Source organism: Gopherus flavomarginatus, chromosome 8 (genome assembly GCF_025201925.1).
Source record: "Gopherus flavomarginatus isolate rGopFla2 chromosome 8, rGopFla2.mat.asm, whole genome shotgun sequence".
NCBI lineage: Eukaryota > Metazoa > Chordata > Testudines > Testudinidae > Gopherus > Gopherus flavomarginatus.
In genome coordinates this window covers 89,628,908-89,654,293 of record NC_066624.1, presented here as the reverse complement: position 1 = coordinate 89,654,293, position 25,386 = coordinate 89,628,908, and the positions used below count along the sequence as shown (strand labels likewise).

Below are 25,386 nucleotides of genomic sequence, written 5' to 3'. Positions count from 1 at the left end.
GGGGTTGCGGTGCAGGCGGGGTGCAGGGTGCAAGGAGGGGCACGGGGTGCAGGAGTGGGCTCAGGGCAGGGGGTTGCGGTGCAGGAGGGGTGCGGGGTGCAGGAGGAGCTCAGGGCAGGAGGTTGCGGTGCAGGCGGGGTACAGGAGGGGGCTCAGGGGAGGGGTTGGGGTGCAGGAGGGGGAGTGGAGTGCAGGAGGCGGCTCAGGGCAAGGGGCTGGGGTGCAGGATGGGGCTTGGGGCTCAGGACAGGGGGTTGGGGTGAAGGAGGGGGTGTGGAGTGTGGGACGAGGCTCAGGGAAGGGGGTTGGGAGCTCAGGGCAGGGGCTTGAGGTGCAGGGAGGGGTGTGGAGTGCAGGAGGGGGTGTGGAGTGCGGGAGGGGGCTCAGGGCAAGGGGCTGGGGTGCAGGATGGGGCTCGAGTCTCAGGACGGGGTTGGGGTGAAGGAGGGGGTGTGGAGTGTGGGAGGATGCTCAGGGAAGGGGGTTGGGAGCTCAGGGCAGGGGCTTGAGGTGCAGGGAGGGGTACGGGATGTGGCAGGGGGCTCAAGGCAGGGGGTTGGGGTGCGGGGTTCAGGAGGGGTTTGAGATGCGGACTCCAGCCCGGTGCCGCTTACCTTGAGCAGCTCTGGGGTGACAGTGGCATGCAGTGGGGTGAAGACAGGCTCCCTGCCTGCCCTTGCCCCGCGCTGCTCCCAGAAGCAGCCAGCACGACGTCCCGCGGCCCCAGGGGTGTGGGGTAGGGGGCTCTGCGCCTGTCAGGATTCTCCGTTCCTGGCCAATGGGTGCTGTGGGGGGCGGTGCCTGCAGGCGAGGGCAGCGCACGGAGCCTTCTGACCCTCCCTGCAGGGGACTGCAGGGACTGCAGGGATGCGGTGCTGGCCACTTCCGGGAGTGGCGTGGGGCAAGGGCAGGCAGGGAGCCTGTCTTAGCCCCGCTGCACCACACCCTAACACAATGGGGCCCTGATCTCTGATTTTACATGCTACTGTTATACAAACAACATTTTAAGGCCTAACACAATGGGGCCCTTATTTGAAGTGCTACTGTTATACAAACAATAAGAACATACTTGAAATTTGAAAAATGGCATGATCCAGATTCAAAAATATCAGGGATTAATTTGGCCCTTTGCTTGGTTTGGGTTAAAAACAATCTACAAATAGAAGCGGGCTCTGCTGTGATTCATTTTAGAAGAATCTAATGCTGTCACTATGCCTTCTTCTGCCTAGCCTGGGTAGATGGTCGGGAATGGTGGGAAATGTATCTCTTCCCCATACAATTTACCAGAAGGAGGTGTGAATGTCAAGGTCTAGGGCCCTGTTAACGTTAGAGAAATTTGCACTAATGTAAGATGTAGTTGGAATGATACAAACCTCTAATGTGGATGTGCTGCATAAATGTAAACTGGGGTTAAACTGAGGATGTCTTAATCACCCTGCTATTCATCAGTGCAGTGCATCTACACTAGGAGTTTGCACTGGTGTAGCCACATTGGTGTAGTTACACTGGTGCAAATTTCTCTAAGGGTTTATCTATATGTAAAATGCTGCTCTGACTGCCAATACAGCTAAAGGAGAAAAACAATCAACAAACAAAACCTCCCCCACAGTATGGATGCAGTTCGTATTGGTATAGCTTATTCCAATTTGGAAATCAAAATAAGCAATACCAGTGTAAGACACCTTAATACTAATATAAGTGCATGTACACTAGGACTTTTACCCGTATAGCTATGTCAGCAAAACATCACAACCCTAACTGACGGAGTTATATAGGTAAAACTTAAGTGTAGACCAGGCTTCATTGAGGTATGTCATCACTGCAGAGTTAACCTGGGCTCTTATTCAGTGGTAACCCTGCTTCTGTCCACACACAAAAACCTCTCATCTGAGTGTTAGAGTTGCGTTCAGCCATGGGTAACTGAGCAGTCTTGGAATATAGGCAAAAGCTTGAGTGATGCTTTACCTCATGCCGGTAACACACCCACTTTGCAGTGAGGACACAGGCTAAACTACTCCAGTGCTGATAGTCCTACAGTATCTTCCCACAATTTCCCCTGGGCACCCAAAAGAACAGACAAGTTCTCCTACAATTCACTGGGGAAGAGCCATATAGAGCAGTTCAGCTTGCTGCAGCGCAATGGACCATGGGACATGAAATCCACACACATGGTTGGGTATGTCTACACTACCCACTGGATCGGCGGATAGCGATCAATCTATCAGGGATTGATTTATTGCGTATAGTGTAGACGCGATAAATCGATCCCCGATCGCTCTCCCGTTGACTGCTCAGTGAGAGGCAGAAGCAGAATTGATGGGAGAGTGGTGGCCGTTGATCCCGCGCTGCGAGGATGCAAAGTAATTGATTCTAGTCGATCTAAGATATGTCGACTTCAGCTACTCTATTCTCGTAGCTGAAGTTGCATATCTTAGATTGATCCCCCCCCAATGTAGAGCAGGCCGGTGAGTGCAGCAGTAGTGAAGACACTAACTCAGGCAGGACTTTGCAATGTGGCTGCTCACTCCTAGCACTAGCACAAGCCAAGTGCTCAGACTCCTGTGCCAATCACATTGGGTTAGCTCTGCAGTAAAGACATGCCCATCAAGAGGCCCTAACTGGGACAATTTCAATATTAATATGAGTAAACAGGATATTTCTCATTCTTGGTTTTTTTAAAGAAAAAGAAACGTCGTTTGGAAAATAAATACTGAAGCCTGACAATGTTGACATATGCCCGCAGCCCCAAAAACCAGGACATACAAAAGTAAAGCGGAGTAGAGCAGAGCTGATGTTGCTATCAGAAATGTAATTTCTGCATTTTGTGACTGTTTGTGGTTTTAACTTCACAGCTCTAATCTTGCATTAATGGGGTTTTCTACTTTTCATTTAGAAATACAGTTTTATATTCTTTTTCATAATTATACTTCCCATTGTTGGGTAGTGCTCTTTATAGCTCGCCTAATCTTTTGTTCCATCAGACAATTGTAACATTAATAATTCCATAACAACTAGGCATGACAGTAAGCCATGGACTGTGATTTTAAATGTTGTTGTTGTTTTTAAAGAAACTTAAATTCATTCATGGACCCTCCTCCCCCCCCAAGAAAAAGCAGTTTTGTGGTCAATATAGTATAAAGTAAATGTGTGTTCTTAATTACACTGCTCTATAGCCAAAATGCTTCTGAAATAAATGTAGTCCAACTTTACTAATTCTGGATCACTGAGAATGAAAATGATGCTTAAAATTGTTGATTGGCTCTAGTTTTCAAGATATGCTATTGGGTCAGTATATATGACCCTTGACTTGGGAATGGCGGAGGATAAGTAAGTTATAAAGGGAAGGGATCTCAATTTAAACCAGAAATGACTAAAATACATCTTTGACTGGATCTATGAATAAATCTATGACTGGGTTTGGACAGCACTTGCTTTTTAGGCAAAACAATGAATGATGCAATCTGAAGCTGGTATTGCGTCATACATGATATGAATTGCATCATGTTACTCCTAGAAGTCATGGATGATGCAATCATAACGAAGCTTACATCACTCTGCTGGACAAATTGCCCTATATCAGCTCTAGAAATCATACAGTGTCGTGCTCTCTTATTTGTCAGTATTTGATTTTGCAAAGGGACACATTTCTGTTTAGCCAAAGTGAGCAGAGATGCCTCGTACTTGTGTGAACAGTGCAGATAACTTCTGCTGTGTTTGTGGTGAAGTGACTTTTGCATCACAAAAGCGCAGTATAACCACTATGGTTAAGAAAGCCTATCACCTTTCTTTTGGCTGCAAAATTGGAGATCAGGACAAGAGGTGGGCCCCACACATATGCTGCAACACTTGTGAAACAAATCTTCACCAGTGGTTGAACAGGAAAAGGAAATCTATGCCTTTTGCAGTGCCAATGATTTGGAGAGAGCCAACAGATCATACCAGCAATTGTTACTTCTGCATGGTGCCTCCAGTTGGGAAAGGTGTGTCAAAGAAGAAAAAGTGGACTGTGCATTATCCAAACATTCCATCAGCTATACGCCCAGTACCCCACGGAGAAGGACTGCCGGTTCCTGATGCACCAGAATCATTCTCACTTGAGTCAGATGAGGAAGAGGAAGAGGATGAAACTTCTGGTCCTGAACCATCAATGTCACAGGACCCACATTTTCTCCCATCCTCCTCCTCTGAACCACACCTCATAACACAAGGTGAAGTGAATGACCTTGTCAGGGATTTGGAACTCCCCAAGAGTAAGGCAGAGCTGTTGGGCTCCAGACTACAGCAGTGGAATCTCCTGGCAGGCTATCAGGGCAAATGGAGCCCATTAACGCTTGCAGACTATTGCTGGACAGTGACAAGAGATGCTCCATTTAATGAATGCAAGAGACAAGCCAAGAAGCGCCGAGTAGACACTGAATAGGACTAAACTATGTACATAATAGTTTTTTGCCTTTTGTTTCATAATCAATTTTATTTACATAACCCTTTTGCTGATTTTTAAAGTGTTACATAAACAGGACAGGTGAAATATTATCATGTAAAGCAACCATAAACACATGAAAAGACCTAGGTTTACAATTTATGATTCAAACTCTACTATCTACACAATATACATAGACATAAAATGTAAAAACTTAAATATCTTAGAAACAGCAGCCAATCAGTTGTTTTAATTGTCATATTTGAATTCAGCACATCAAAATACATAATAAATATCACATTTTATCTCTGAAGCAGACGACTTCTCAAAAATTGTAGACCAGTGTTATTGGAGAGGTAATCACTGATAAATACTAGATTGCAGCACTGAAGCTAATAGAAGAGCTGTGTGTACATTTATCAACTTTAAGAATGCATAAATCTTACTGCATTTGATTTTCAAGGACCACTTTAGGGTTAATTGTCCAAATGTGACACATTGGTGAGCAACGATTGCACAAATTCAGCCTTTGGAAACAAATTGGCCTTAACAGCAGCACTGAAATTGAGCTGAATAGCTCATTATTTAAGAGCCAGATACTATGCCACCCCTACTCACATTGAGTAGTTCATTATTCCATGAATAGTTCCACTGAGGTCACTGGAGCTATTAGAGGAGTAAGGCACTATTCAATGGTAGTGTTGCCAAATCTCTGAATTTTATTTAGAGTTCTGGGGTATTTGGTGTTTTCCTTAAATCCCTACCTCCAGGAGTCATGTGATTACATGAGAATCTCAGTTTTTATTAAGAAAGAAAAAGTACATTTCTAATCTTCATGGTTGAACAGGAAAGCTTGAAAACGAATCCTAAAGGCCAAAAAAAAATCAGATAAATAATATGAACCGAACATTTATTATTCTTTAAATCTCATGATTAAGTCAATCTCTAAATTTTGCGGGGCCTGACTAATGAATTTTTAGTGTTTGGCATAGTCATATGGGTAACTAAAGAATGGCAGAATCAGGTCCTTATGATCTATGTAGCCCTAATATCCTAAATCTGGATTTCATTTTAAATTTCATACTATTCCCATTATTATACTGTGTTCTAAATCAGTGTATAGTAGCAATGATAAGAGTCTGGTTATAGTTGAATAATCATGCCTAAAGATGGTCCTCCCAAAAACCGTGCTCTGTCCTGCTGACCTTGCTCACGTGATGTTCCCATTCACTTACATAGGAAAGGGACTGTAGAACAGAAACATTTTGGGCCCTTGTTTGATGTTTTGTGCTCTTGCAGTGTGCTGCGGCAGAGGATGGTGGCGACAGGAGAGTAGCACAAGGAACCCTGTGTTTTCAGTAAGTTCTCCACAGTGTTACTCAACATTCGTACCTGCTGTGTGCAACCTACAGTTACACAATAGGAGTCAAAGGGAAGTCCACAGCACAGGTGCTTATCTTAACATTTCACTCGTGATGTCAGGAAGGTTTATTTCATTAGAACTGGAGCAAAACTGAGTTTTGTTGTTGTTTCATAAGACTTGGTTACATATGACCTAGGAAATTGTTTTAAGTTAATTTGAATATTATGCAATATAAGATCCTTTATAAAAAATTTACAGTGAAAATGTTTCTCTTTATGTAATGCTGCATAGGGCAGAATGTTAATTTAAGGCCACATTGTGATTAGCCCTCACGTGGCTACAGAGATGGGAGGGATGTGCTTGACATATGGGCCAATTATTGTTATTGTCCTTGCAATCCTGGGGGCACAGAGGCTTCTCTAGGGCCACAGGGGCTTCCCTGGGGAAGCGTGATGTTCCAGGGTAGCACTACCGCCCCTCCTCCACTTTCTCCTACTGGCTACAATAAGCCTAGAAGCAGGAGTCTAGGAAAGTTGGCCACCAGTTCAATATAAGTTTAGGGTAGAGCGCAGCAGCCACCTATACCCATGTTCTCCTTATTGGAAGGACAATCCTCTGTGCTCTGCATGGAGTGGATCCTCATGGGACAAGGCCAAAAAGGCAGGTTTAGGGCTTGATCCTGCACCCATTGAAGCCAATGGCAAAATTCCCAGTGAGTTAGGGAAAAAGTTTCAAAAGCACCTAGGTCACTTGGGAGATTAAGTTCCATTTCAAGTGATTTAGGCACTTAGGAGCCAAAGTGTCTTTGAAAGTCAGTGGGACTTACATGCCTTTTGAAATGGGTCATACATCCTAAGTCACTTAGGCTCTTTTAAAATTTTACCATTAGTCCTTGATCTTGTTCCCACTGAAGTTAATGGCAGAATTCCTATTGCCTTCAGTGGGAGCAAGACTCGTCTTTTAAATAGAAGCAGGATCTGGGCCCTTGGAGGTACAGAGCTAAGTAATAAATCACTTTCCTCTCCCTATGCTACTAAATGATCCTTTCTAGGCAAAAGAGAGGAATGTGTTTTAAAATGAGATGTGAAAAAGAAATCAGGCTGAAAAGGCACCAACACTGGTAAAACCCAGGGTTTTTCCCAAGATTTTACTTAACACTTCGGCAACAGATGGCTTCACCCCAAAGGGCTGGGGGAAGGAATCAGTCACTGGAAATTTAAAAAAAAAAATGCAGCTTAAATTGTTTACTTTAGGATTACTTTAGATTAAGTTAAAGGTTAAGAGAGGCTTTCAGTGCATGGCGTAGAAAATGAAGCTGAGGTGAGGCTGCGAGTTTTTAAGACGGAGGGAAACCCAGAAAACATGATTTCAATGTTGGTTGTAGCATGCAGCAGATGGGGGTGTTATAGGAAGTAGCTTCTGCAGGTTGGTAGTAAGAAGCAGTCATATCCAGTGTTCAGCTGTTACTGCTTTTTATGGAAGGAGCCTATCTGCTCTAAGTATGAAGTGGCTGCCATATTTCATTTTAAATAAACAAGCTCTTCGAGACAGGGGCTCTTTCTTTACCTGATGTAAAGTGCCATGGGCACCAATGCACTTTATAAGTCAGAATAAAATAAATGTTTTTAAAAAGATTGAGTGGGTAGGAAAAGCATTTTAAAATCCCAGTATTTTTGAACCACATCAACTAAAAAGTTCCTGTGTAATTTAAATAATTTTGAAACAAAACACATAATGGCAGACATGTATGTTGAGCTTGTTAAATCAGATGACTTATGAACTGCTGGAAAACAGGGTTTATATTAGAAAGGGCTGATGATCAGTAACTATAACAGTTACTTTATCTGAGTGACTCAGTATAGGGCTTAATGCTAAACTATTCGTAGTTTATTAAAGGTCTGATTTGCTGAAGGGATAAATTAGAACTGGGTTATATGGAAGGCAGTGTCGGCTGATGTGGGATGGATTAGAATGCTTTTTGAACATAAGGCCGCGTATAGCTAGTGCTCAGAGTTTCAGCTGAGTGTTCCCAGTTCGGCAGCTCTGATTTATTCAGCAGAGGGAAGCAGTGTTTGTCAGGTGGAATAAATATCATCAGCCTATGAACAAGCTTTCAAGTAACATCTGGACTCCTGTGGTGCTCCGATGGCTTCCCTCCTGGCATCTGAGATGTACCATGTGGTAGGAAGTGTAGCTACTTCACAGAGATGCCGGCTGGCACAAATGGGTTTGTACCTGGTTTAGAGTTTAATACCTGAATTACCTTTGAAAAGAATTAGAGGATGTGCATATTGTTGAGAGTGATGGTTGCAGCTGTGCTAATTACTGTAACAGATGTTGCCGATGCTCTGATCTATTTTGTTTTATGAAATTATTTGAAAAAAGACATAATGTTGTATGATCAGTTTGGGTATAGAAATGAAATAGATGTAATTTAAATGGCAAATAAAATCCCAGTTGTCTTCTAAATATTAACAGATGTTTTTGCATTATTCATTGTTTAAATTTCAATATTTCCTCTTTTCAGAAATTCTTTGCATTCAAAATTACTATGTTCAATTACTATATAAATATTCTCATTCTACTTTTATAAAAGATGTGGTCTTTGATATTTATTTTTGATCTTCATGCAAGATCTTTGTTACATCATGAGTGAAAGGGGGTACATTTTTGTATGTATGTGGTAGTTTCAGAGAAAAAGTAACAAGATTTTATGTTACTGGATTTTTTAAAATGTTCATTCAGTTCCAGGTTTAAATAGCCTATAGCTGATTTTTCTAAAGTTGAAAACCATTTGTAAACGAGGAATATTTGCAAGGCACAGCTAGATTACAGCTTAATGTACTTGACTTGCCTTCTTGAATCCTGATGGTGAGTGACTATTAAGTCTTGGTTCTGCTTTTGTATAAGCCTTGGAGCTACTGGTTTGTTCATGCTGTTCAGAAAACAAAACATAGGTCTGCATGTAATTGTAAGACTTCTTGTGCTGAACCTGAGTAAACAGTTAAGCGCCAGTCAATATAGTACCTGAATATTGTGTGTGTGTGTGTGTAGTTTTGACTGTAAAGATTAAAGTTCTGAAATTATTCACTCTCCGTTAACTTTGCACAATGATTGATTTTTTGTTAACACTTAACACAGTAATCTAATGATGATCATAGTCTGGTTATAAGGAATCTTTTTTACTTTCTGATTAGTAGACTATCAAAAGCAAGTTCTCAAAACCTTTTAAACCAATAGGGGTTCTTACAGTTATCATTTTTTCTTTGCTTCCTTTTAATTTGAAATTAAAACTTGATAGCTTGTGTGCAACACATTATATTAATGTTTTATTTGCATTTCCAGATACAATAACTGTATCATCTTCCACTGATAACATTAAATCCTTTCTCAGCAATACAGAAATTGTTATAATTGAGAATCCATTTTCAAACATCATAAAAATGCATTCCTAGCCCTTTCTCATCCCCTAGAATTTTTTTTCTATAATGGAAAAATGTCTTTACTTTCTTAAAATTTAGCACACCTCTTCATTGGAGAGTAATTTTATCCTTTCTTCTAGGATTGCTATATAGCAAAAGTAGCACACCCATTCCAGAACTGGTAGTTTATCTAGAGTAGCCTACCACTCAAAAAACACTTGATTATCTAGAACAGTATAGTCACCACAGAAAAGTTTGTTTCCTTAAAGCAGCATTCCTTTTCTAAAATCAGTTGCTCTTCTAGAGTAGTAGATCCTTTCCCAAATAGCCTATTTAGTTACGGGAGCACCCAGGCCATCTTCCAGTTCTCTGCCCCCCCAGTGCCATTTCCTCAGTGGTGGGTAGGGGAACCTGGGCTGGAACCCTCTACTCCGGGTTCCAGCCCAAGGACCCTGCAAGGTCTGCTCAGTCCCCAACCTTGCTGCTTACTTTTTGGGTTGCTTCCTACCCCACATTCCATAGGCTCTCTTCTCCACCCTGCTCTCTACCAGGTACACCCTGCCTCTAGGCCAGGCTCCCAGGGTCCTACTCTTTTCCCTGTTCTCTCCTTCCCTCTCTACTAAGCAGAGAGTGACTGCAAACTTCTTCCTGGATCCCTTGCTGCTGCCAGCTTCCTGGGTTTATACTAGCCCAGCCCACTCTGCTCAGGTGAGTGGCTTCCTTGTAAGCAAGGCTTGTCACCCAGCCTATATCTCCCTGGTTTGCTGCTTAATAGCTTAATGGCCCATCTGGTCTCCATGAACCCCGTTAGGGCACGTGTGGGGTGGACACCCCATCACAGTGTGTGAGTAAGAATTATTCATGTGGGTAGGAGTGGTTGGATTAGATTCTTTATGGGTCTAATTCAGTTCTGAAATCTCTCTGGAAATATGACAGTTTACCGTGGCTGTCAATTGGAAGAGTGATATTGTACAACCGTTAAGGCAGTGGTAACCTTGAAGATGAACTACAAAGCAAAAAACAATGTTGTCTCATCTCTGCACCCTTTTTCTACCTTTTTGATGTATAAAGTCCTCAAAACTTTTTTCTGCTCGTTTTTCATTAGGACATTAGGTCCTCACTGGTGTAACAAATAGTTTTTTAAACTGATATATCAACCTTTGGAAAAGGCAGTGTGGACAGTTGTATTTAAGTCCAAGCTTGTCTTGTTGTGATTAGGTAAGCCTGCTCCTAGGTTAAAGCTAAACTGCAATAAGCCACTTGAAATCAGAGTGTCAACACAGTCTTTTGCACTGATTAAATTATTTCTGTTTAAATTCACACCTTAAGTTACAGTGATGCAACTTTCTCAAGCAGATAAACCCTAAGAGGGAATCGCCACCTGTGCAAAATTCTGTGTGTACATTTAGTAGGCATGAACCTGAGCTCAGACAATCTTGAACACTGGGGAAGATTGGATCTGAATTCAATTCCAAAGAGTGAGTTCAGGCCCATCACTGGTGTAAAGAGAATCAGACCTCAAGGATTGTCCTTTGCTTAATAATTGCCTAATCATTTATGCAAAACAAATGTATTATTTTTTAGTATACAGTGGCCTATTCCTGTTACAGATCATGTCTCCTCTTTATTGATTTGTCTCTTCTTCCAGCTTCTAAGGGCTTGTCTGCACAGGAAAGTTGTACCAGTACAAGGAAGGATGTGAATTAAACCACTATAGTTATACCTGTATAACTCCCTAAGTGGACACTCTTAGGCCTGGTCTACAGTGGGGGCGAGGGGGTCAATGTAAGATATGCAACTTCAGCTATGGGAAAAGCACAACTGAAGTCGACGTATCTTATTTTGACTTACCTCTCATCCTCATGGCGCAGGATCGACGACCGCGGCTCCCCCGTCAACTCCAGTTCTGCCGCTCGCCTTGGTGGAGTCGATGGGAGTGCGTTTGGGGATCGATATATCGTGTCTAGATGAGACGCGATATATCGGTCCCCGATAGATCGATCCCTACCTGCTGATCCGGCGGGTAGTCTGGATGTACCCTTATTAAGGTAGAAAATGACCCTTTTCCAGTTTAGCTTATGTTGCTTTGGAAGTGGAAGCCACTTTTATTCCAGAGGGAGTGATTAGAGGTATCTGCAGCATGCATAGACATACCTGAGCTAGCTTTGATCTAGCTAGCTTGAGTAACAATAGCAGTGAAACAGCAGGGTTGGCAGCAAGGGCTAGAAGCTGAAGTATGTAACCAAGGTCTGGACGTGTTTGTACTCCAACAGCTAACCTGTGCTGCCGCCCACGCTGCCACAACTTCACTGCTATTGTTTTCAAGCTAGCTAAATCAAAGCTCGCTTGTATGTCTATATGTTCTGCACTCACAGACCTGATTGCAGTGTAGGCATACCCTGCAAAAGTGTCTACATAGGTTAACTACACTGGTATAATTATATAGGTATAACTCTAAAAATCTCCCATGTCGGAAAGCCTTAAGGTAATAGGGTTTGGAGTTCAAAATCTGAATGTAGGGTACTGTGTTGTTTACCGTTCACGAGACTTGTCTCCCAGAAGAGAAGGGAAAATAAATGTTTTTAAAAGTGGAGCCCACTGCCAGCATGCTTCTGCATTTCTGTGCGGCTCACACCGAGTCCCCTCCTCCACCAAGACAGTACAGTCAACAGAAACATACTACTTCAGATTCAGCTGACACTGGACTCACGAGCAAAGGGCTTTGTATGTGGGAGCAGTGGGAGAGCTGGGGAGGATGGACTTTTCACTTCTATGCTAGAAGTACAACCTGGGACACCATCCTGACCATGGCCAGCTGATATTTGCTTTGGGAAGGTGTCACTCACCACACTGGCACCTCCTGCTGGCCGTTTCAGGAATTAGCTGTGGTCAGCAGGTGTGCCCTCTGGTGGGGATGGTTCTCCCATCCTCATCTCCGCCTGCAGACCCACTGCAATTCCAGTCTCACTGCCTCTGCTTCGTGGCACAGCCCTCTGGCTGTGTCACAATCTGGGCTCCCCTCTTCCGGGGGACTCCTTCCGCACCAGTCTAGCCGCTCTTTGCAGCAGCTTGGCAGTCCATAGCCTGGCCACTTCTTCAGTGGCAAGTGGGGGGAGAAAACCAGGCCCGCCCACTTCTCTGGGACCCAGCCCAGGGACCCAGTAAACAACAGCTTCTCACTGCCCCTCCTTTCTTTCTCCACCAGTCTGTCTCAACCCCCTGGGCCATTTCCCCACAGCCCCGGCACCTTTGGCTCCTGCCTCTGGCTCCTTCACCCTCTTTTCAGGGCCTTGGGCCTGCAATCCCTAGCAGCCCTGTTTATGATGCTCGTCTCTGTAGCCCTCTAGGAAGCCAGTCCCCTCCCTTGGGCTTCCTGCAGCACGCTTGCTTGTTCTGGCTTGCAGCTTCCTTTTATAGGGGCCATCTGGGCCCTGATTGGCTCGTCCAGCCACCATCCTAATTGGCTGCAGCCACTGCCCTAACTGGCTGTTTCCTTTCAGCACTCCAGGCTAGGTTTTAACCTTATGAGAGCCAGTCCAGGGCAGATGCCCTGTCACAGAAGGAGCAATGAACTTGTCCACCTTTACTCATGAATTTGTGACCATGTGGATCTGTGCTGTGGGGACACACAGGCCACATTTACACCTTTGTGCTGAGTTGCAAATCCCCACCTTGGAGAACTTGGGTGTGCCAATGTGTTATGGAATCTTCCTTCCTGGTAGGGTGACCAGATGTCCCGATTTTATAGGGACAGTCCCGATTTTTGGGTCTTTTTCTTATATAGGCTCCTATTACCCCCCATCCCCTTCCCGATTTTTCACACTTGCTGTCTGGTCACCCTGCTTCCTGGCGTCTCCGCTGCCACTGGAAAACCACAACTTGTAAGCTGCTTTAAGCCCGTCCTTAGGTTCTTAGGACATTTCACGATTTGACTCACAGAGAAAAGAAATCGCTAATGTCGCAGGAAGAGGAGCAGAAGTGTGCATTAATCCTTGCTGCTGTATTGAGAATGTTGGAGCAAGGAGTGGAAGAAGGAGGATAGAGGGAGCAGTAAGGAGAGAAGCTCAGGTGCAGCTCTGGAACCAGGCAGACTGTAGAAGGAAGCAAGTTCCTAGAGGTAACTGGAAGATGAAGCTAGAGTGCTTTAACTATGAGGAAAAGGAGACGCTTGGTTTAATTATAGATGAGGGAGCAAAGTGATTTAAGAAGATGGTAATGTAGTCAGAGCAAGCAGAGAGGAAGGCAGTCTTGATCACTGCATTATACAAGCTGAGGAAGGGAGGCATGAGAACAGGGTAGAAAAGAGGAAGCTACGGTTATCAAGGCAAAAAATCATCGCTGTAGAAATAGCCATGATACTTGGCTGGAGTAGATGAAAACTATCAGAGCAGGTACTAGAGTTTTGGCAGTAGGAATAGAGGAGAAAGGATGAAATTTAGAACTATTATAAAGAGAAAAGTGACCGTGTCTAATAAGGGTAAGTGTGTAAGGGGAAAAGGAAAGATTACATGTTCATAATTCCACTCAGGGTTCTAGTGGGACCAAGAACCAGAAGAGGTAAGCTAGAAGGGTTTGCGTGCCCATTAGAACACAATCCTGGAGCTATTGCTTTGTCACTGAAAATTTGCTGTTAGATTCAATTTTTTTATGTACCATCACCACCACCTCTACTGCTAATATTGTGAATGATAACATGGATCTGAAAATAAAATCTAATTTACAGAAAATGTTTGTGGAACAACAGTAAATTAAAATATATTTTCCTTCACTATACTGTTGTTTTATTAACTTTTCCCTCTCCTCACTTGTTGTGAAGTCAAAAGTGCTTGACATTTTGACGGCTGAATTTTATTGTTCTGTGGGGAGAAGCTAGCCAGAAAAAAATTCATATTCAGCCCTGTGTTTCACTGCCTTTGAATGGCACCCTCCTTTCTCTTTTAGGCCATTGTTATTCCTGTCAGAAGATTCCCATTGCTGACAGATACACTGTCACCCACATGAATTGCAGAGGCCCAGTGAGGTCACATCTGTGAATTCCGAGAAATCTTTTTCCAAATTGCACTTTTCATATACAGCATTAAAACCCTGTACTGGATAATGCACACATTTGTTTGCTTCTAGGAGAGGAAACTATGCAACCTTGCAGAATGGAGACTACAAGAGTTAGAATGGGTCCTTTTTATTCTTCACCCAGGGCAGCAGTTACAGATGTGTAGGTAGAGTACATTGTAGAGTACTCCAGTCAAAAAAGTGGAAGGTGAGGAGATGATTGATTAATATACATGAAACTGAATTAATATACATAAAACTGAATTAATATACATGAATCCGAATGAGGAAACGCCAAATAATTTCTTCTCTTTTCCAAAGTCCTTTGTTGAATTTTACATTGACGCTATAGACAAGTCAGCTAGATTGCTAAAATGTCAGTGTTCCCTCTATCTGTCTAGAATTGAAAGACAAGAGACAACAGGTGGATTTGGAGAGGGGGAGTACAAGGAAACAATTTCCTCTATCCCTCCATTACCACTCAGGGTACGTTTGCACTACAGGATAATTCCGATTTTACATAAACCGGTTTTATAAAACATTGTATAAACTCGAGTGCACGCGGCCACACTAAGCACATTATTTCGGCGGTGTGCATCCATGGTCCGAGGCTAGCGTCGATTTCCGGAGCGTTGCACTGTGGGTAGCTATTCCGTAGCTATCCCATAGTTCCCGTAATCTCCCCTGCCCCTTAGAATTCTGGGTTGAGAGCCCAGTGGCTGATGGGGCAAAAATCATTGTCGCGGGTGGTTCTGGGTAAATGTCGTCAGTCATTCCTTGCTCTGGGAAAGCAACGGCAGACAATCATTTCGCGCCCTTTTTCCCTGGATTGTCCTGGCAGATGCCATAGCATGGCAACCATGGAGCCCGTTCAGCTTTTTTTTTTTTTGCAGTCACCATATGTGTACTGGATGCCGCGGACAGAGGCGATACTCCAGCGCTACAAGCAGCATTCATTTGCTTTTGCATGATAGCAGAGATGGTTACCAGTCATTCTGTACCGTCTGCTGCCAGGGTAATTTGGCAATGAGATGACGGTTATCTGTGCTGTCTGCTGCTATCATGGGTGCCCCTGGCTGAGGTCGGCCGGGGGTGCAAAAGCAAAACTGGGAATGACTCCCCGAGTCAATCCCTCCTTTATGGTTTCTAAAAATAGAGTCAGTCCTGCCTAGAATTTGGGGCAAGTGTACTAGAGAAGCAGTGTATCAGAGAGTACAGCTGCTCCATGTCAGATCCCGCAGAAATGATGAGCTACATGCAATTCACGGAGGGTGCCCCTGCAACAACCCCACCCGTTGCTTCTCTCCTCTCCCAACCTTCCTGGGCTACCGTGGCAGTGTCCCCCCCATTTGTGTCATGAAGTTATAAAGAATGTAGGAATAAGAAACAGTGACTTGTTAGTGAGATAAAATGAGGGGGAGGCAGCCTCCCGGTGCTATGACAGTCCAGGCAGGGCATTAAGCAGTGCGGAGGGGAGGAGCCCAGCATGCCACTGCTATGACAGTCCAGGCAGTACAGAATCTTTTCTTTACACAGGAAAGGGAGGGGGCTGATGGAGCTCAGCCCCCAGTTGCTATGATGAGGAGGGTTACCAGCCGTTCTGTCCCATCTACTGAGAATGACCAGGAATCATTCCCATTTTTACCCAGGCGCCCCCAGCCGAACTCACCTGAGGCAAGCCAGGAGCACACACGGGCTGATGGTGACGACGGATATCAGTCATATTGTACCGTCTGCCACCAGGGAGGGGAGAGTCAAGAAAAGTCAAGAAACGATTTATTTCCCTTTTCTTTCACGTGTGGGGGGGAGGGAGTAAATTGAGCTATTCCCTGAACCACGCCGGACAATGTGTTTGACCCTACAGGCATTGGGAGCTCAGCCAAGAATGCAAATACTTTTCGGAGACTGCTGGGGACTGTGAGATAGCTGGAGTCCTCAGTACCCCTTCCCTCCCTCCATGAGCGTCCGTTTGAGTCTCTGGCTTCCCGTTACGCTTGTCACGCAGCACGGTGTAGCCTGTAGATTTTTTTTTTCAAATGCTTTGGCATTTCATCTTCTGTAATGGAGCTCAGGTAGAACAGATTTGTCTCCCCATACAGCGATCAGATTCAGTATCTCCCGTACGGTCCATGCTGGAGCTCTTTTTGGATTTGGGACTGCATTGCCACCCGTGCTGATCAGAGCTCCACGCTGGGCAAACAGGAAATGAAAATCAAAATTTCACGGGGTTTTTCCTGTTTACCTGACCAGTGCATCCGAGCTGAGATTGCTGTCCAGAATGGTATACCGCCCGGAGGCCAATACCGTCGATTTGCGGCCACACTAACCCTAATCCGATATGGTAATACCGATTTTAGCACTACTCCTCTCGTTGGGGAGGACTACAGAAACCTATATAAAGAGCCCTTTATATCGATATAAAGGGCCTCGTAGTGTGGACGAGTACAGCGATAAATCGGTTTAACGCTGCTAAAATCGGTTTAAACACATAGTGTAGACCAGGCCTCAGTCTTATCTGAAATGAATTTCAGCAAGCCAGCCCCCATGGAGGTCCCATTCTCAGCTGGATACTGCCGCCTCAAGATTCATAATAATATCATGACATAACTGAGTGTCATTGGCTCACTGTACTTCATACTTTAAACCTACTCTAACTGGAAGGGCATAGAGCTGACTTACCCATCTCTGTTCCACCACGCCTCATGGCCCCTGATGTAGGTGGCTGGGAGGAAGGGAGCGAGGCTAGAGCATTAGCATGCTGCTGTCTTGGGGGCATATCCAGCCAGAATCATCCAGGATCTTGGAGCCACAAATGGATCTTTGTGGTCTCTCCTGCATAGTTACTCTCAGTGCACATTGGGAGAAGCAGATGACAGAGCCCAAAGTGCCAGGCAGTGGAAAATCAGACCCCATGTTTCTGGTAGTTTTTCCTTAGACTGAGGGTATGTCTACACTACAAAATTAGGTCAAATATATAGAAGTCAGTTTTTCAGAAATCGTTTTTATGCAGTCGATTGTGTGTGTCCCCACAAAAAATGCTCTAAGTGCATTAAGTTGGCGGGCTGTGTCCACACTACCGAGGCTAGCGTCAACTCCTGGAGCGTTGCGCTGTGGGTAGCTATCTCACAGTTCCCACAGTCTCCGCTGCCCACTGGATTTCTGGTTTGAGATTCCAGTGCCTGATGGGGCAAAAACAGTGTTGCGGGTGATTGTGGGTACATGCTGTCAGGCCCCCCTCTCTCTCTCCATCCCTCCCTCCGTGAAAGCAATGACAGACAATCATTTTGCGCCTTTTTTTCTGGTTTACCTGTGCAGACGCCATACTGCGGCAAGCCTGGAGCCCGCACAGCTGACCCGTCACCTTAAGTCTCCTGGGTGCTAGCAGACGTGGGCCTGCATTGCTGCACAGCAGCAGTTCATTGCCTTTTGGCAGCAGACGGTGCGTTATGACTGGTAGCTGTTGTTATCGTATTCCTGGATGCTCTTTTAACCGACCTCAGTGAGGTCAGTCGGGGCGCCTGGGCAGACATGGGAGTGACTCACTAGGTCATTCCCATCTTCTGCTGAGCGGTCAGGAGATGATGATGGCTAGCAGTCGTTATAATGCAGCATCTTCTGCTGAGCACCCAGGAGGTGACGATGGCTAGCAGTCGAACTGCACTGTCTGCTGCCACCCTAAAGATGTAAAAGATAGATGGAGTGGATCAAAACAAGAAATAGACCCGATTTGTTTTGTATTCATTTGCTTCCTCCCTCCCTCCCTCTGTGAAATCAACGGCCTGCTAAACCCAAGGTTTTGAGTTCAATCCTTGAGGGGGCCATTCTGTGTGATAGTTGTTTGTGTTTCTCCCTGTTGCAAGTCCACCCCCTTTGTGGACTTTAATTCCCTGTAAGCCGTGTCGTCAGTCGCCCCTCCCTCTGTCAGGGTAGACAATCATTTCATGCCTTTTTTTAGTCCAGATGCCATAGCACTGGGATCATGGAGCCTGCTCAGATCACTGTGGCAATTCTGAGCACTGTAAATACCACGTATCAGAGGGGTAGCCGTGTTAGTCTGGATCTGTAAAAGCAGCAAAGAATCCTGTGGCACCTTATAGACTAAAAGACGTTTTGGAGCATGAGCTTTCGTGGGTGAATACCCACTTCCTCAGATGCATGTAATGGAAATTTCCAGGGGCAGGTATATATATGCTAGCAAGCAAGCTAGAGATAACGAGGTCAGTTCAATCAGGGAGGATGAGGCCCTGTTCTAGCAGTTGAGGTGTGAAAACCAAGAGAGGAGAAAGAAGCCATTCACAGTCTTTGTTCAATCCTGAGCTGATGGTGTTAAATTTCTCTCTTGGTTTTCACACACTGAAGTGCTAGAACAGGGCCTCATCCTGCCTGATTGAACTGACCTCTTTATCTCTAGCTTGCTTGCTAGCATATATATACCTGCCCCTGGAAATTTCCATTACATGCATCTGAGGAAGTGGGTATTCACCCACGAAAGCTCATGCTCCAAAACGTCTGTTAGTCTATAGGTGCCACAGGATTCTTTGCTGCTTGTAAATACCACATGCATTATCCTGGAGTATATGCAGAACCAGAGCCTACCAAAGCAAAGCCAGGCGAGGAGGTGATGGCAGCGTGGTGACGAGAGTGATAGACATGGACATAGACTTCTCGCAAAGTATGGGCCCCAGCAGTGTGCGCATCATGGTGTTAATGGGGCAGGTTCATGCTATGGAACGCCGCTTCTGGGCCCGGGAAACAAGCACAGACTGGTGAGACTGCATAGTGTTGCAGGTCTGGGACAATTCCCAGTGACTGTGAAACTTTTGCATGCATAAGGGCACTTTCATGGAACTTTGTGACTTGCTTTCCCCTGCCCTGAAGCACCAGAATACCAAGATGAGAGCAGCCCTCACAGTTCACAAGTGAGTGGCGATAGCCCTGTGGAAGCCTGCAACGCCAGACAGCTACCGGTCAGTCGGGCATCAGTTTGGAGTGTGCAAATCTACTGTGAGGGCTGCTGTGATCCAAGTAGCCAAGGCAATCAAAGAGCTGCTGATATCAAGGGTAGTGACTCTGAGAAATGTGCAGGTCATAGTGGATGGCTTTGCTGCAATGGGATTCCCTAATTGTGGTGGGACGATAGACGGAACCAATATCTCGCACCAAGCCCGCGAGTACATAAACCGCAAGGGGTACTTTTCAATGCTGCTGCAAGCACTGGTGAATCACAAGGGACGTTTCACAAACATCAGCATGGGATGGCCAGGAAAAGTACATGACACTCGCGTCTTCAGGAACTCTGGTCTGTTTCAAAAGCTTCAGGAAGGGACTTTCTTCCCAGATTAGAAAATAACTGTTGGGGATGTTGAAATGCCTAGTTATCCTTGGGGACCCAGCCTACCCCTTAATGCCTTGGCTCATGAAGCCATACACAGGCAGCCTGGACAGTAGTCAGGAGTGGTTCAACTATAGGCTGAGCAAGTGCAGAATGATGGTAGAATGTGCATTTGGACATTTAAAAGCTCACTGGCGCAGTTTACTAACTCGGATAGACCTCAGCGAAACCAATATTCCCATTGTTATTAGTGCTTGCTGTGTGCCCCACAATATCTGTGAGAGTAAGGGGGAGACATTTATGGTGGGATGGGGGTTGAGGTAAATCACCTTGCCACTGATTATGCGCAGCCAGACACCACCAGTTAGAAGAGTACAGGAGGGTGTGGTGCGCATCAGAGAAGCTTTGAAAACCAGTTTCATGACTGGCCAGGCTACGGTGTGAAAGTTCTGTTTGTTTCTCCTTGATGAACCCCTCCCCCCCTTGGTTCACTCTACTTCCCTGTAAGCGAGCTACCCTCCCATCCCCCCCCTTTGATCACTGCTTGCAGAGGCAATAGAGTCATTGTTGCTTCACATTCATGCATTCTTTATTAATTCATCACACAAATAGGGAGATAACTGCCAAGGTATCCCAGGAGGGGTAGGGGAGGAGGGAAGTACCGAGTGGGGTTGGGGAGGAAGGAAGGACAAGGCCATACTGCACTTTAAAACTTTAAAACTTATTGAAGGCCAGCCTTCTGTTGCTTGGGCAATCCTCTGGGGTGGAGTGGCTGGGTGGCCACCCCAGTGTTCTTTGGCATCTGGGTGCAGAGGCAATGGAACTTGAGGAGGAGGGCTGTTGGTTACACAGGGGCTGTAGTGGTGTTCTGTGCTCCTTTCCTGCAGCTCAACCATACACTGGAGCATATGAGTTTGATCTTCCAGCAGCCTGAGCATTGACTCTTGCCTTGTGTCAGCAAGCTGACGCCACCTGGCATCTTCAGCCCGCCACTTACTCTCTTCAGCCCACCACCTTTCCTGGCGTTCATATTGTGCTTTCTTACACTCTGACATTGTCTGCCTCCACGCATTCTGCTGTGCTCTGTCAGTGTGGCAGGACAGCAGGAGCTCAGAGAACATTTCATCCCAAGTGCATTTTCTTTCGCCTTCTAATTTTCACTAGCCTCTGCAAAGGAGAAACATTTGTAGCTGGTGGAGGAAAAGGGAGAGTGATAGTTAAAAAGACACATTTTAGAGAAAAATGGGTAGACTCTTTCACATTAAACCTTGCTGTTCACATTACACAGCACATGTGCTTTCGTTACAAGGTCGCATGTTGCCTCTTGTATTGAGGGCCTGCCGGTTTGGTGTGAGAGATCACTCACGCTTCACCCCTCCTCCCACCACGTGGCTAACAGCAGGGAACATTTCTGTTCAGCCACAGCCAAACAGCCGAGCAGGAACGGGCAGTTCTGAATATCCCGTTAATAAAAGCACCCTATTTCAACCAGGTGACCGTGAATGATATCACTCTCCTGAGGATAACACAGTGAGATAAAGAACGGATGTTGTTTGAATGCCAGCAAACACCGGCACCATACGCGGCCATGTTTTGTTATGCAGTGATTCCCAACTACGTGCTACTGGCCTGGTGTGTTTAAAGTGTCCTACTATTGTGGATGGAATAAGGCCGCCCTCCCCAGAAACCTTTTGCAATGGCTTTGGGAGTACATCCTGGAGAGCTTTATGGAGATGTCCCTGGAGGATTTCCGCTCCATCCCCATACACATTAACAGACTTTTCCAGTAGCTGTACTAGCTACGAATGCCACGGCAAATTAATCATTAAACACACTTGCTTTTAAACCATGTATAATATTTACAAAGGTATACTCACCAGAGGTCCCTTCTCCACCTTCAGGGTCTGGTAGCACGCCTTGGGTGGGTTTGGGGGTTACTGGCTCCAGGTCCAGGGTAAAAAACATATCTTGGCTGTTGATGAAACCGGTTTTTCCACTTCCTTGCTGTGAGCTATCTTCAATCTCTTCATCATCATCTTCCTCGTCCCCAAAACCCACTTCCGTGTTGCGTGATTCTCCATTGATGGAGTCAAAGCACAGGGTTGGGGTAGTATTGGCTGCACCCCCAGCATGGCATGCTGCTCATCATAGAAGTGGCATGTTTGGGGCTCTGATCTGGAGCAGCCGTTTGCCTCTCTGTTTTTTGGTAGGCTTGCCGTAGCTCCTTAATTTTCACTTGGCACTGCTGTGCTTCCGTTATGAACTCTGTCCTTCATGCCCTTTGAGACTTTTTCTAATTTTTGGCATTTCGTTTACTGGAACGGAGTTCATCTAGCACAGATTTGTCTCCCCATATGGCGAGCAGATCCCATACCTCCCATTCGGTCCATGCTAGAGCTCTTTTGCGATCCTGGGACTCCATCATGGTCACCTCCGCTGATGAGATCTGCACTCACCTGCACCTTGCCACACTGGCCAAACAGGAAATGAGATTCAAAAGTTTGCGGGCCTTTTCCTGTCCAGCTGGCCAGTGCATCTGAGTTGAGAGCACTGTCCAGAGCGGTCGCAATGGAGCACTCTGGAATAGCTCCCGGAGGTCAATACTGTCGAATTGCATCCACACTCCCCCAAATTCAACCTGGCAAGGCCAATTTCAGCACTAATCCCCTTGTCGGAGGTGGAGTAAAGAAATCGATTTAAAGAGCCCTTTAAATCGAAAAAAAGGGCTTCTTCATGTGGACGGGTCCAGGCTTAAATTGAGGTAACGCTGCTAAATTGGGCCTAAAATTGTAGTGTAGACCAAGCCTGAGACTTCTTTAATTTGCTCTGGGTATGAAACTGTCCGCTGGTGTTAGAAGAGCACAAAGGAGTTGTAAAGCCAGCTTGCATCCCATACTTTGGATCCTGTGCTGAGCACAGCTCATCTGGAGCTGAGAATCAGGTCCTACGTCCTGTGCTGTTTTGTGAGTAGATTGTGCTACTTTGTCTTCTGCTTCTTGGGTAAATACCCAAGTTAATGCAGTGGGAACTTGTTGAAAGAAAAATGACTTGTTTGTAATGTTCCGTTTTCAGAAAGGCTTTCCATTAGCATAATCGAAGCAGCATTTCAGAAAATAATGGGATCCCCTTAGTGCTCATTTGTGATTACAAAGATAAGGAAGAGGCATGCTTGGAATTTATTGTCTTGCAGAAAAACAAAAAAAATGGTTTGTATGAGAAACTTGAAGATGATCTTTTGCAGTAGTCACATATACAATTTCGATGAGACATTGTGTCCAACTCTGCCTTTTTTTGTGTAATATTTTTTAAGTGCAGACTTGTGTGCTGTAGTGGTCAGGTATTTTGTGACATTTGTGCCCTAACACAAGAATATTGGTTTGATGGATGAATACTGGTAGATGACTCAGTTTGAAAAGCAAATAAGGATAATCCTACAATGTTTGATGGGTTCTTTGGGTTGCTATGGATTGATTATTTGTAGAGATGAAACACTTGTAGTATAGCTGAAATGTCCCTGTTTTCATGGAGAAGCAATGGCAGGGTAATGAAAAAGTATAAAAGAGCTTTGGGACCTGATTCTCATCTCACTGGAGTAGTGTGAATTGTTAGTAACTCCACAATTACTACACAGTTATACAGGAGTAAAACTGCTTTAAGATCAGAATCAGGTCTTTAATGTAACAAAATATCAACAATTCAAGTTTAGAGATCAAATTACAGGTAGCAGTATCTTGGTAGTGTATGTTTTACATTTGGATATTTGCTGCTTCCTTTTTAAAATACACAACCATCCTCCCACTCTGTTAAAATAAAATATGCACATATGCATAATCATGACATGGTGATTCCCTCCATAGTACGAAATACTACAGCTTGTCTTTTGCAATGCTGTTATGAATATATTCATTGTTGGTGTCAATAGATAATATTCCAACCTTAATTTTTGATAAATCCCAACCTAAAAATATTAGTGCTGAATGAGTATAACCTATTGAACTGCTATTTTATATCATGTCTGTATGCTAGGAATTACAGATGTGACTGGAATTACAGATGTGAAAGCAATAAGATGTCTTTGGTGCTCATTGTTTCTGGACTTGAAAACCTGTACATGACATTTGGATTTCTGGTGATGGAAGCAGACTCCCAAATATTTAAAGAAGCTAAACATTATTCTTTCTTTGAACAGGAATACATGGCTCTCTTGTAGAACCAAATACCATCTATCTATATATTAATAATTATTTTGTATTCTAAAGTGATAGATTCAGTTCTCATGCTTGTATTTGATCAGATTTTACAAATCCTTCTAAAAACTACTCCATTTCCAATTTTATTTTCTTAGATTAATGTTTAATTCCTGTCATAAAAAGTGCAAATCAAAGGTTTTACATGGTAGCTAGATATTTAAAAGTTGGTAAGTCCTTTTTACTAGTGTGACAAAATAGACCTTTAGTTGAATTTGTTCTAATCTTCTTTTCAGTTGAAAGATGTATGAGTGTAATGCAGTCTGGGACTCAGATGATTAAGCTGAAGAGTGGAACAAAAGGGCTAGTACGTCTCTTTTACCTGGATGAACACAGGACTTGCATCAGATGGAGACCGTCCAGAAAAAGTGAAAAGGCTAAAAGTAAATTCTCTTAATATTTCTTTTAATTGCTTGAACAATTGTGCACCAGAATATGAATTCACATGGTTTATAGAGAAAAACTGTACTTTGCAGTGTGTATCTTTCAGTTTATAAACTCTTTATTAGTGATACTTGTAAATGTGATGTACTTGTATACTTATTGACCATTTTTGCATGATAAGTACATTGTGAAAGGCACTATGTTATTGCCAGAAAACAATAACTTATTTCTGTTAATAGTAGCAATTTAGTAGCATGTCGGCATGCATGCACTGTACAGTACAAAGGCTAGTCTAACCATGTAGTAATATTTTCCAACAAATTACATTATAGGATAGACCTGGCATAAACTGACCAGGAGGAGAAGACTGTTGGCCTTAGTTACATTGTCCTCACATGGGAAGATAACAACCTACAAGTAAATACATCTTCTAAAATAGTCCAGATACTAGCTTACATCTATATAATATCTTATACCCTGATCCAACTCCAGATTTAAAAGAAAAGCGACCAGAAATGTTAAGCTAATTTATAGAAATCCTTATTCTTATTAACACATTTAGTGACTAGCACATTTATTTAGAGCCAGATTCCACCTAGACCTTATGCTGGTGCACACTGTGAGTAGAAGGTATAAGTAGGGTGACCAGATGCCCCGATTTTATAGGGAGAGTCCCAATTTTGGGGTCGTTTTCTTATATAGGCTCCTATTACACCCCATCCCTTGTCCTGATTTTTCACATTTGCTGTCTGGTTACTCTAGGTGTAAGGAGTGTGATGCATGTAAGAGCCAAGCAGATATCCAGTCCCTGCACTCTGTGTGTTAATAAACACTGCTTCAACTGGAGTTTGGAAAAAACATCCTGGAAATATTTCTGCTGGCTTAAGGTTTCGTGACAGCTTGCTTGTGGGCCAGATTGAATCTGACAGCATCAGGTGACATGCCTACAGCATGTTTTTGTTGTTATATAAGAACAGAAGGGACAAGCGAATTTGGCATTATTGAACCGTAAAGCACAGTTCTGCCCTGAAAAGTGACTATAAAAGTGGTACTGAGGGGTTCCACGTATATTGTCTCTCCTTGAGTGCTATTTAAAATGCACTAAGTTTCCAAGTGAAATTATGTGTCATTTCAATTGCCAGCCCTGCAAATTCAGTTTAAATGGAATG

At 44.2% G+C, this 25,386-nt stretch overlaps 1 protein-coding gene across 1 annotated transcript in view; it reads left to right on the top strand.

Annotated features, from left to right (window-relative positions):
* PLCH1 (phospholipase C eta 1) overlaps window positions 1-25,386 on the top strand; it is a 201,824-nt gene that overhangs the window by 93,633 nt on the left and 82,805 nt on the right. The window contains exon 4 of the mRNA XM_050966208.1: window positions 24,070-24,216. Within this exon, the coding sequence (XP_050822165.1) occupies window positions 24,070-24,216 (147 nt within the window). The remainder of the gene's footprint in view (window positions 1-24,069; window positions 24,217-25,386) is intronic.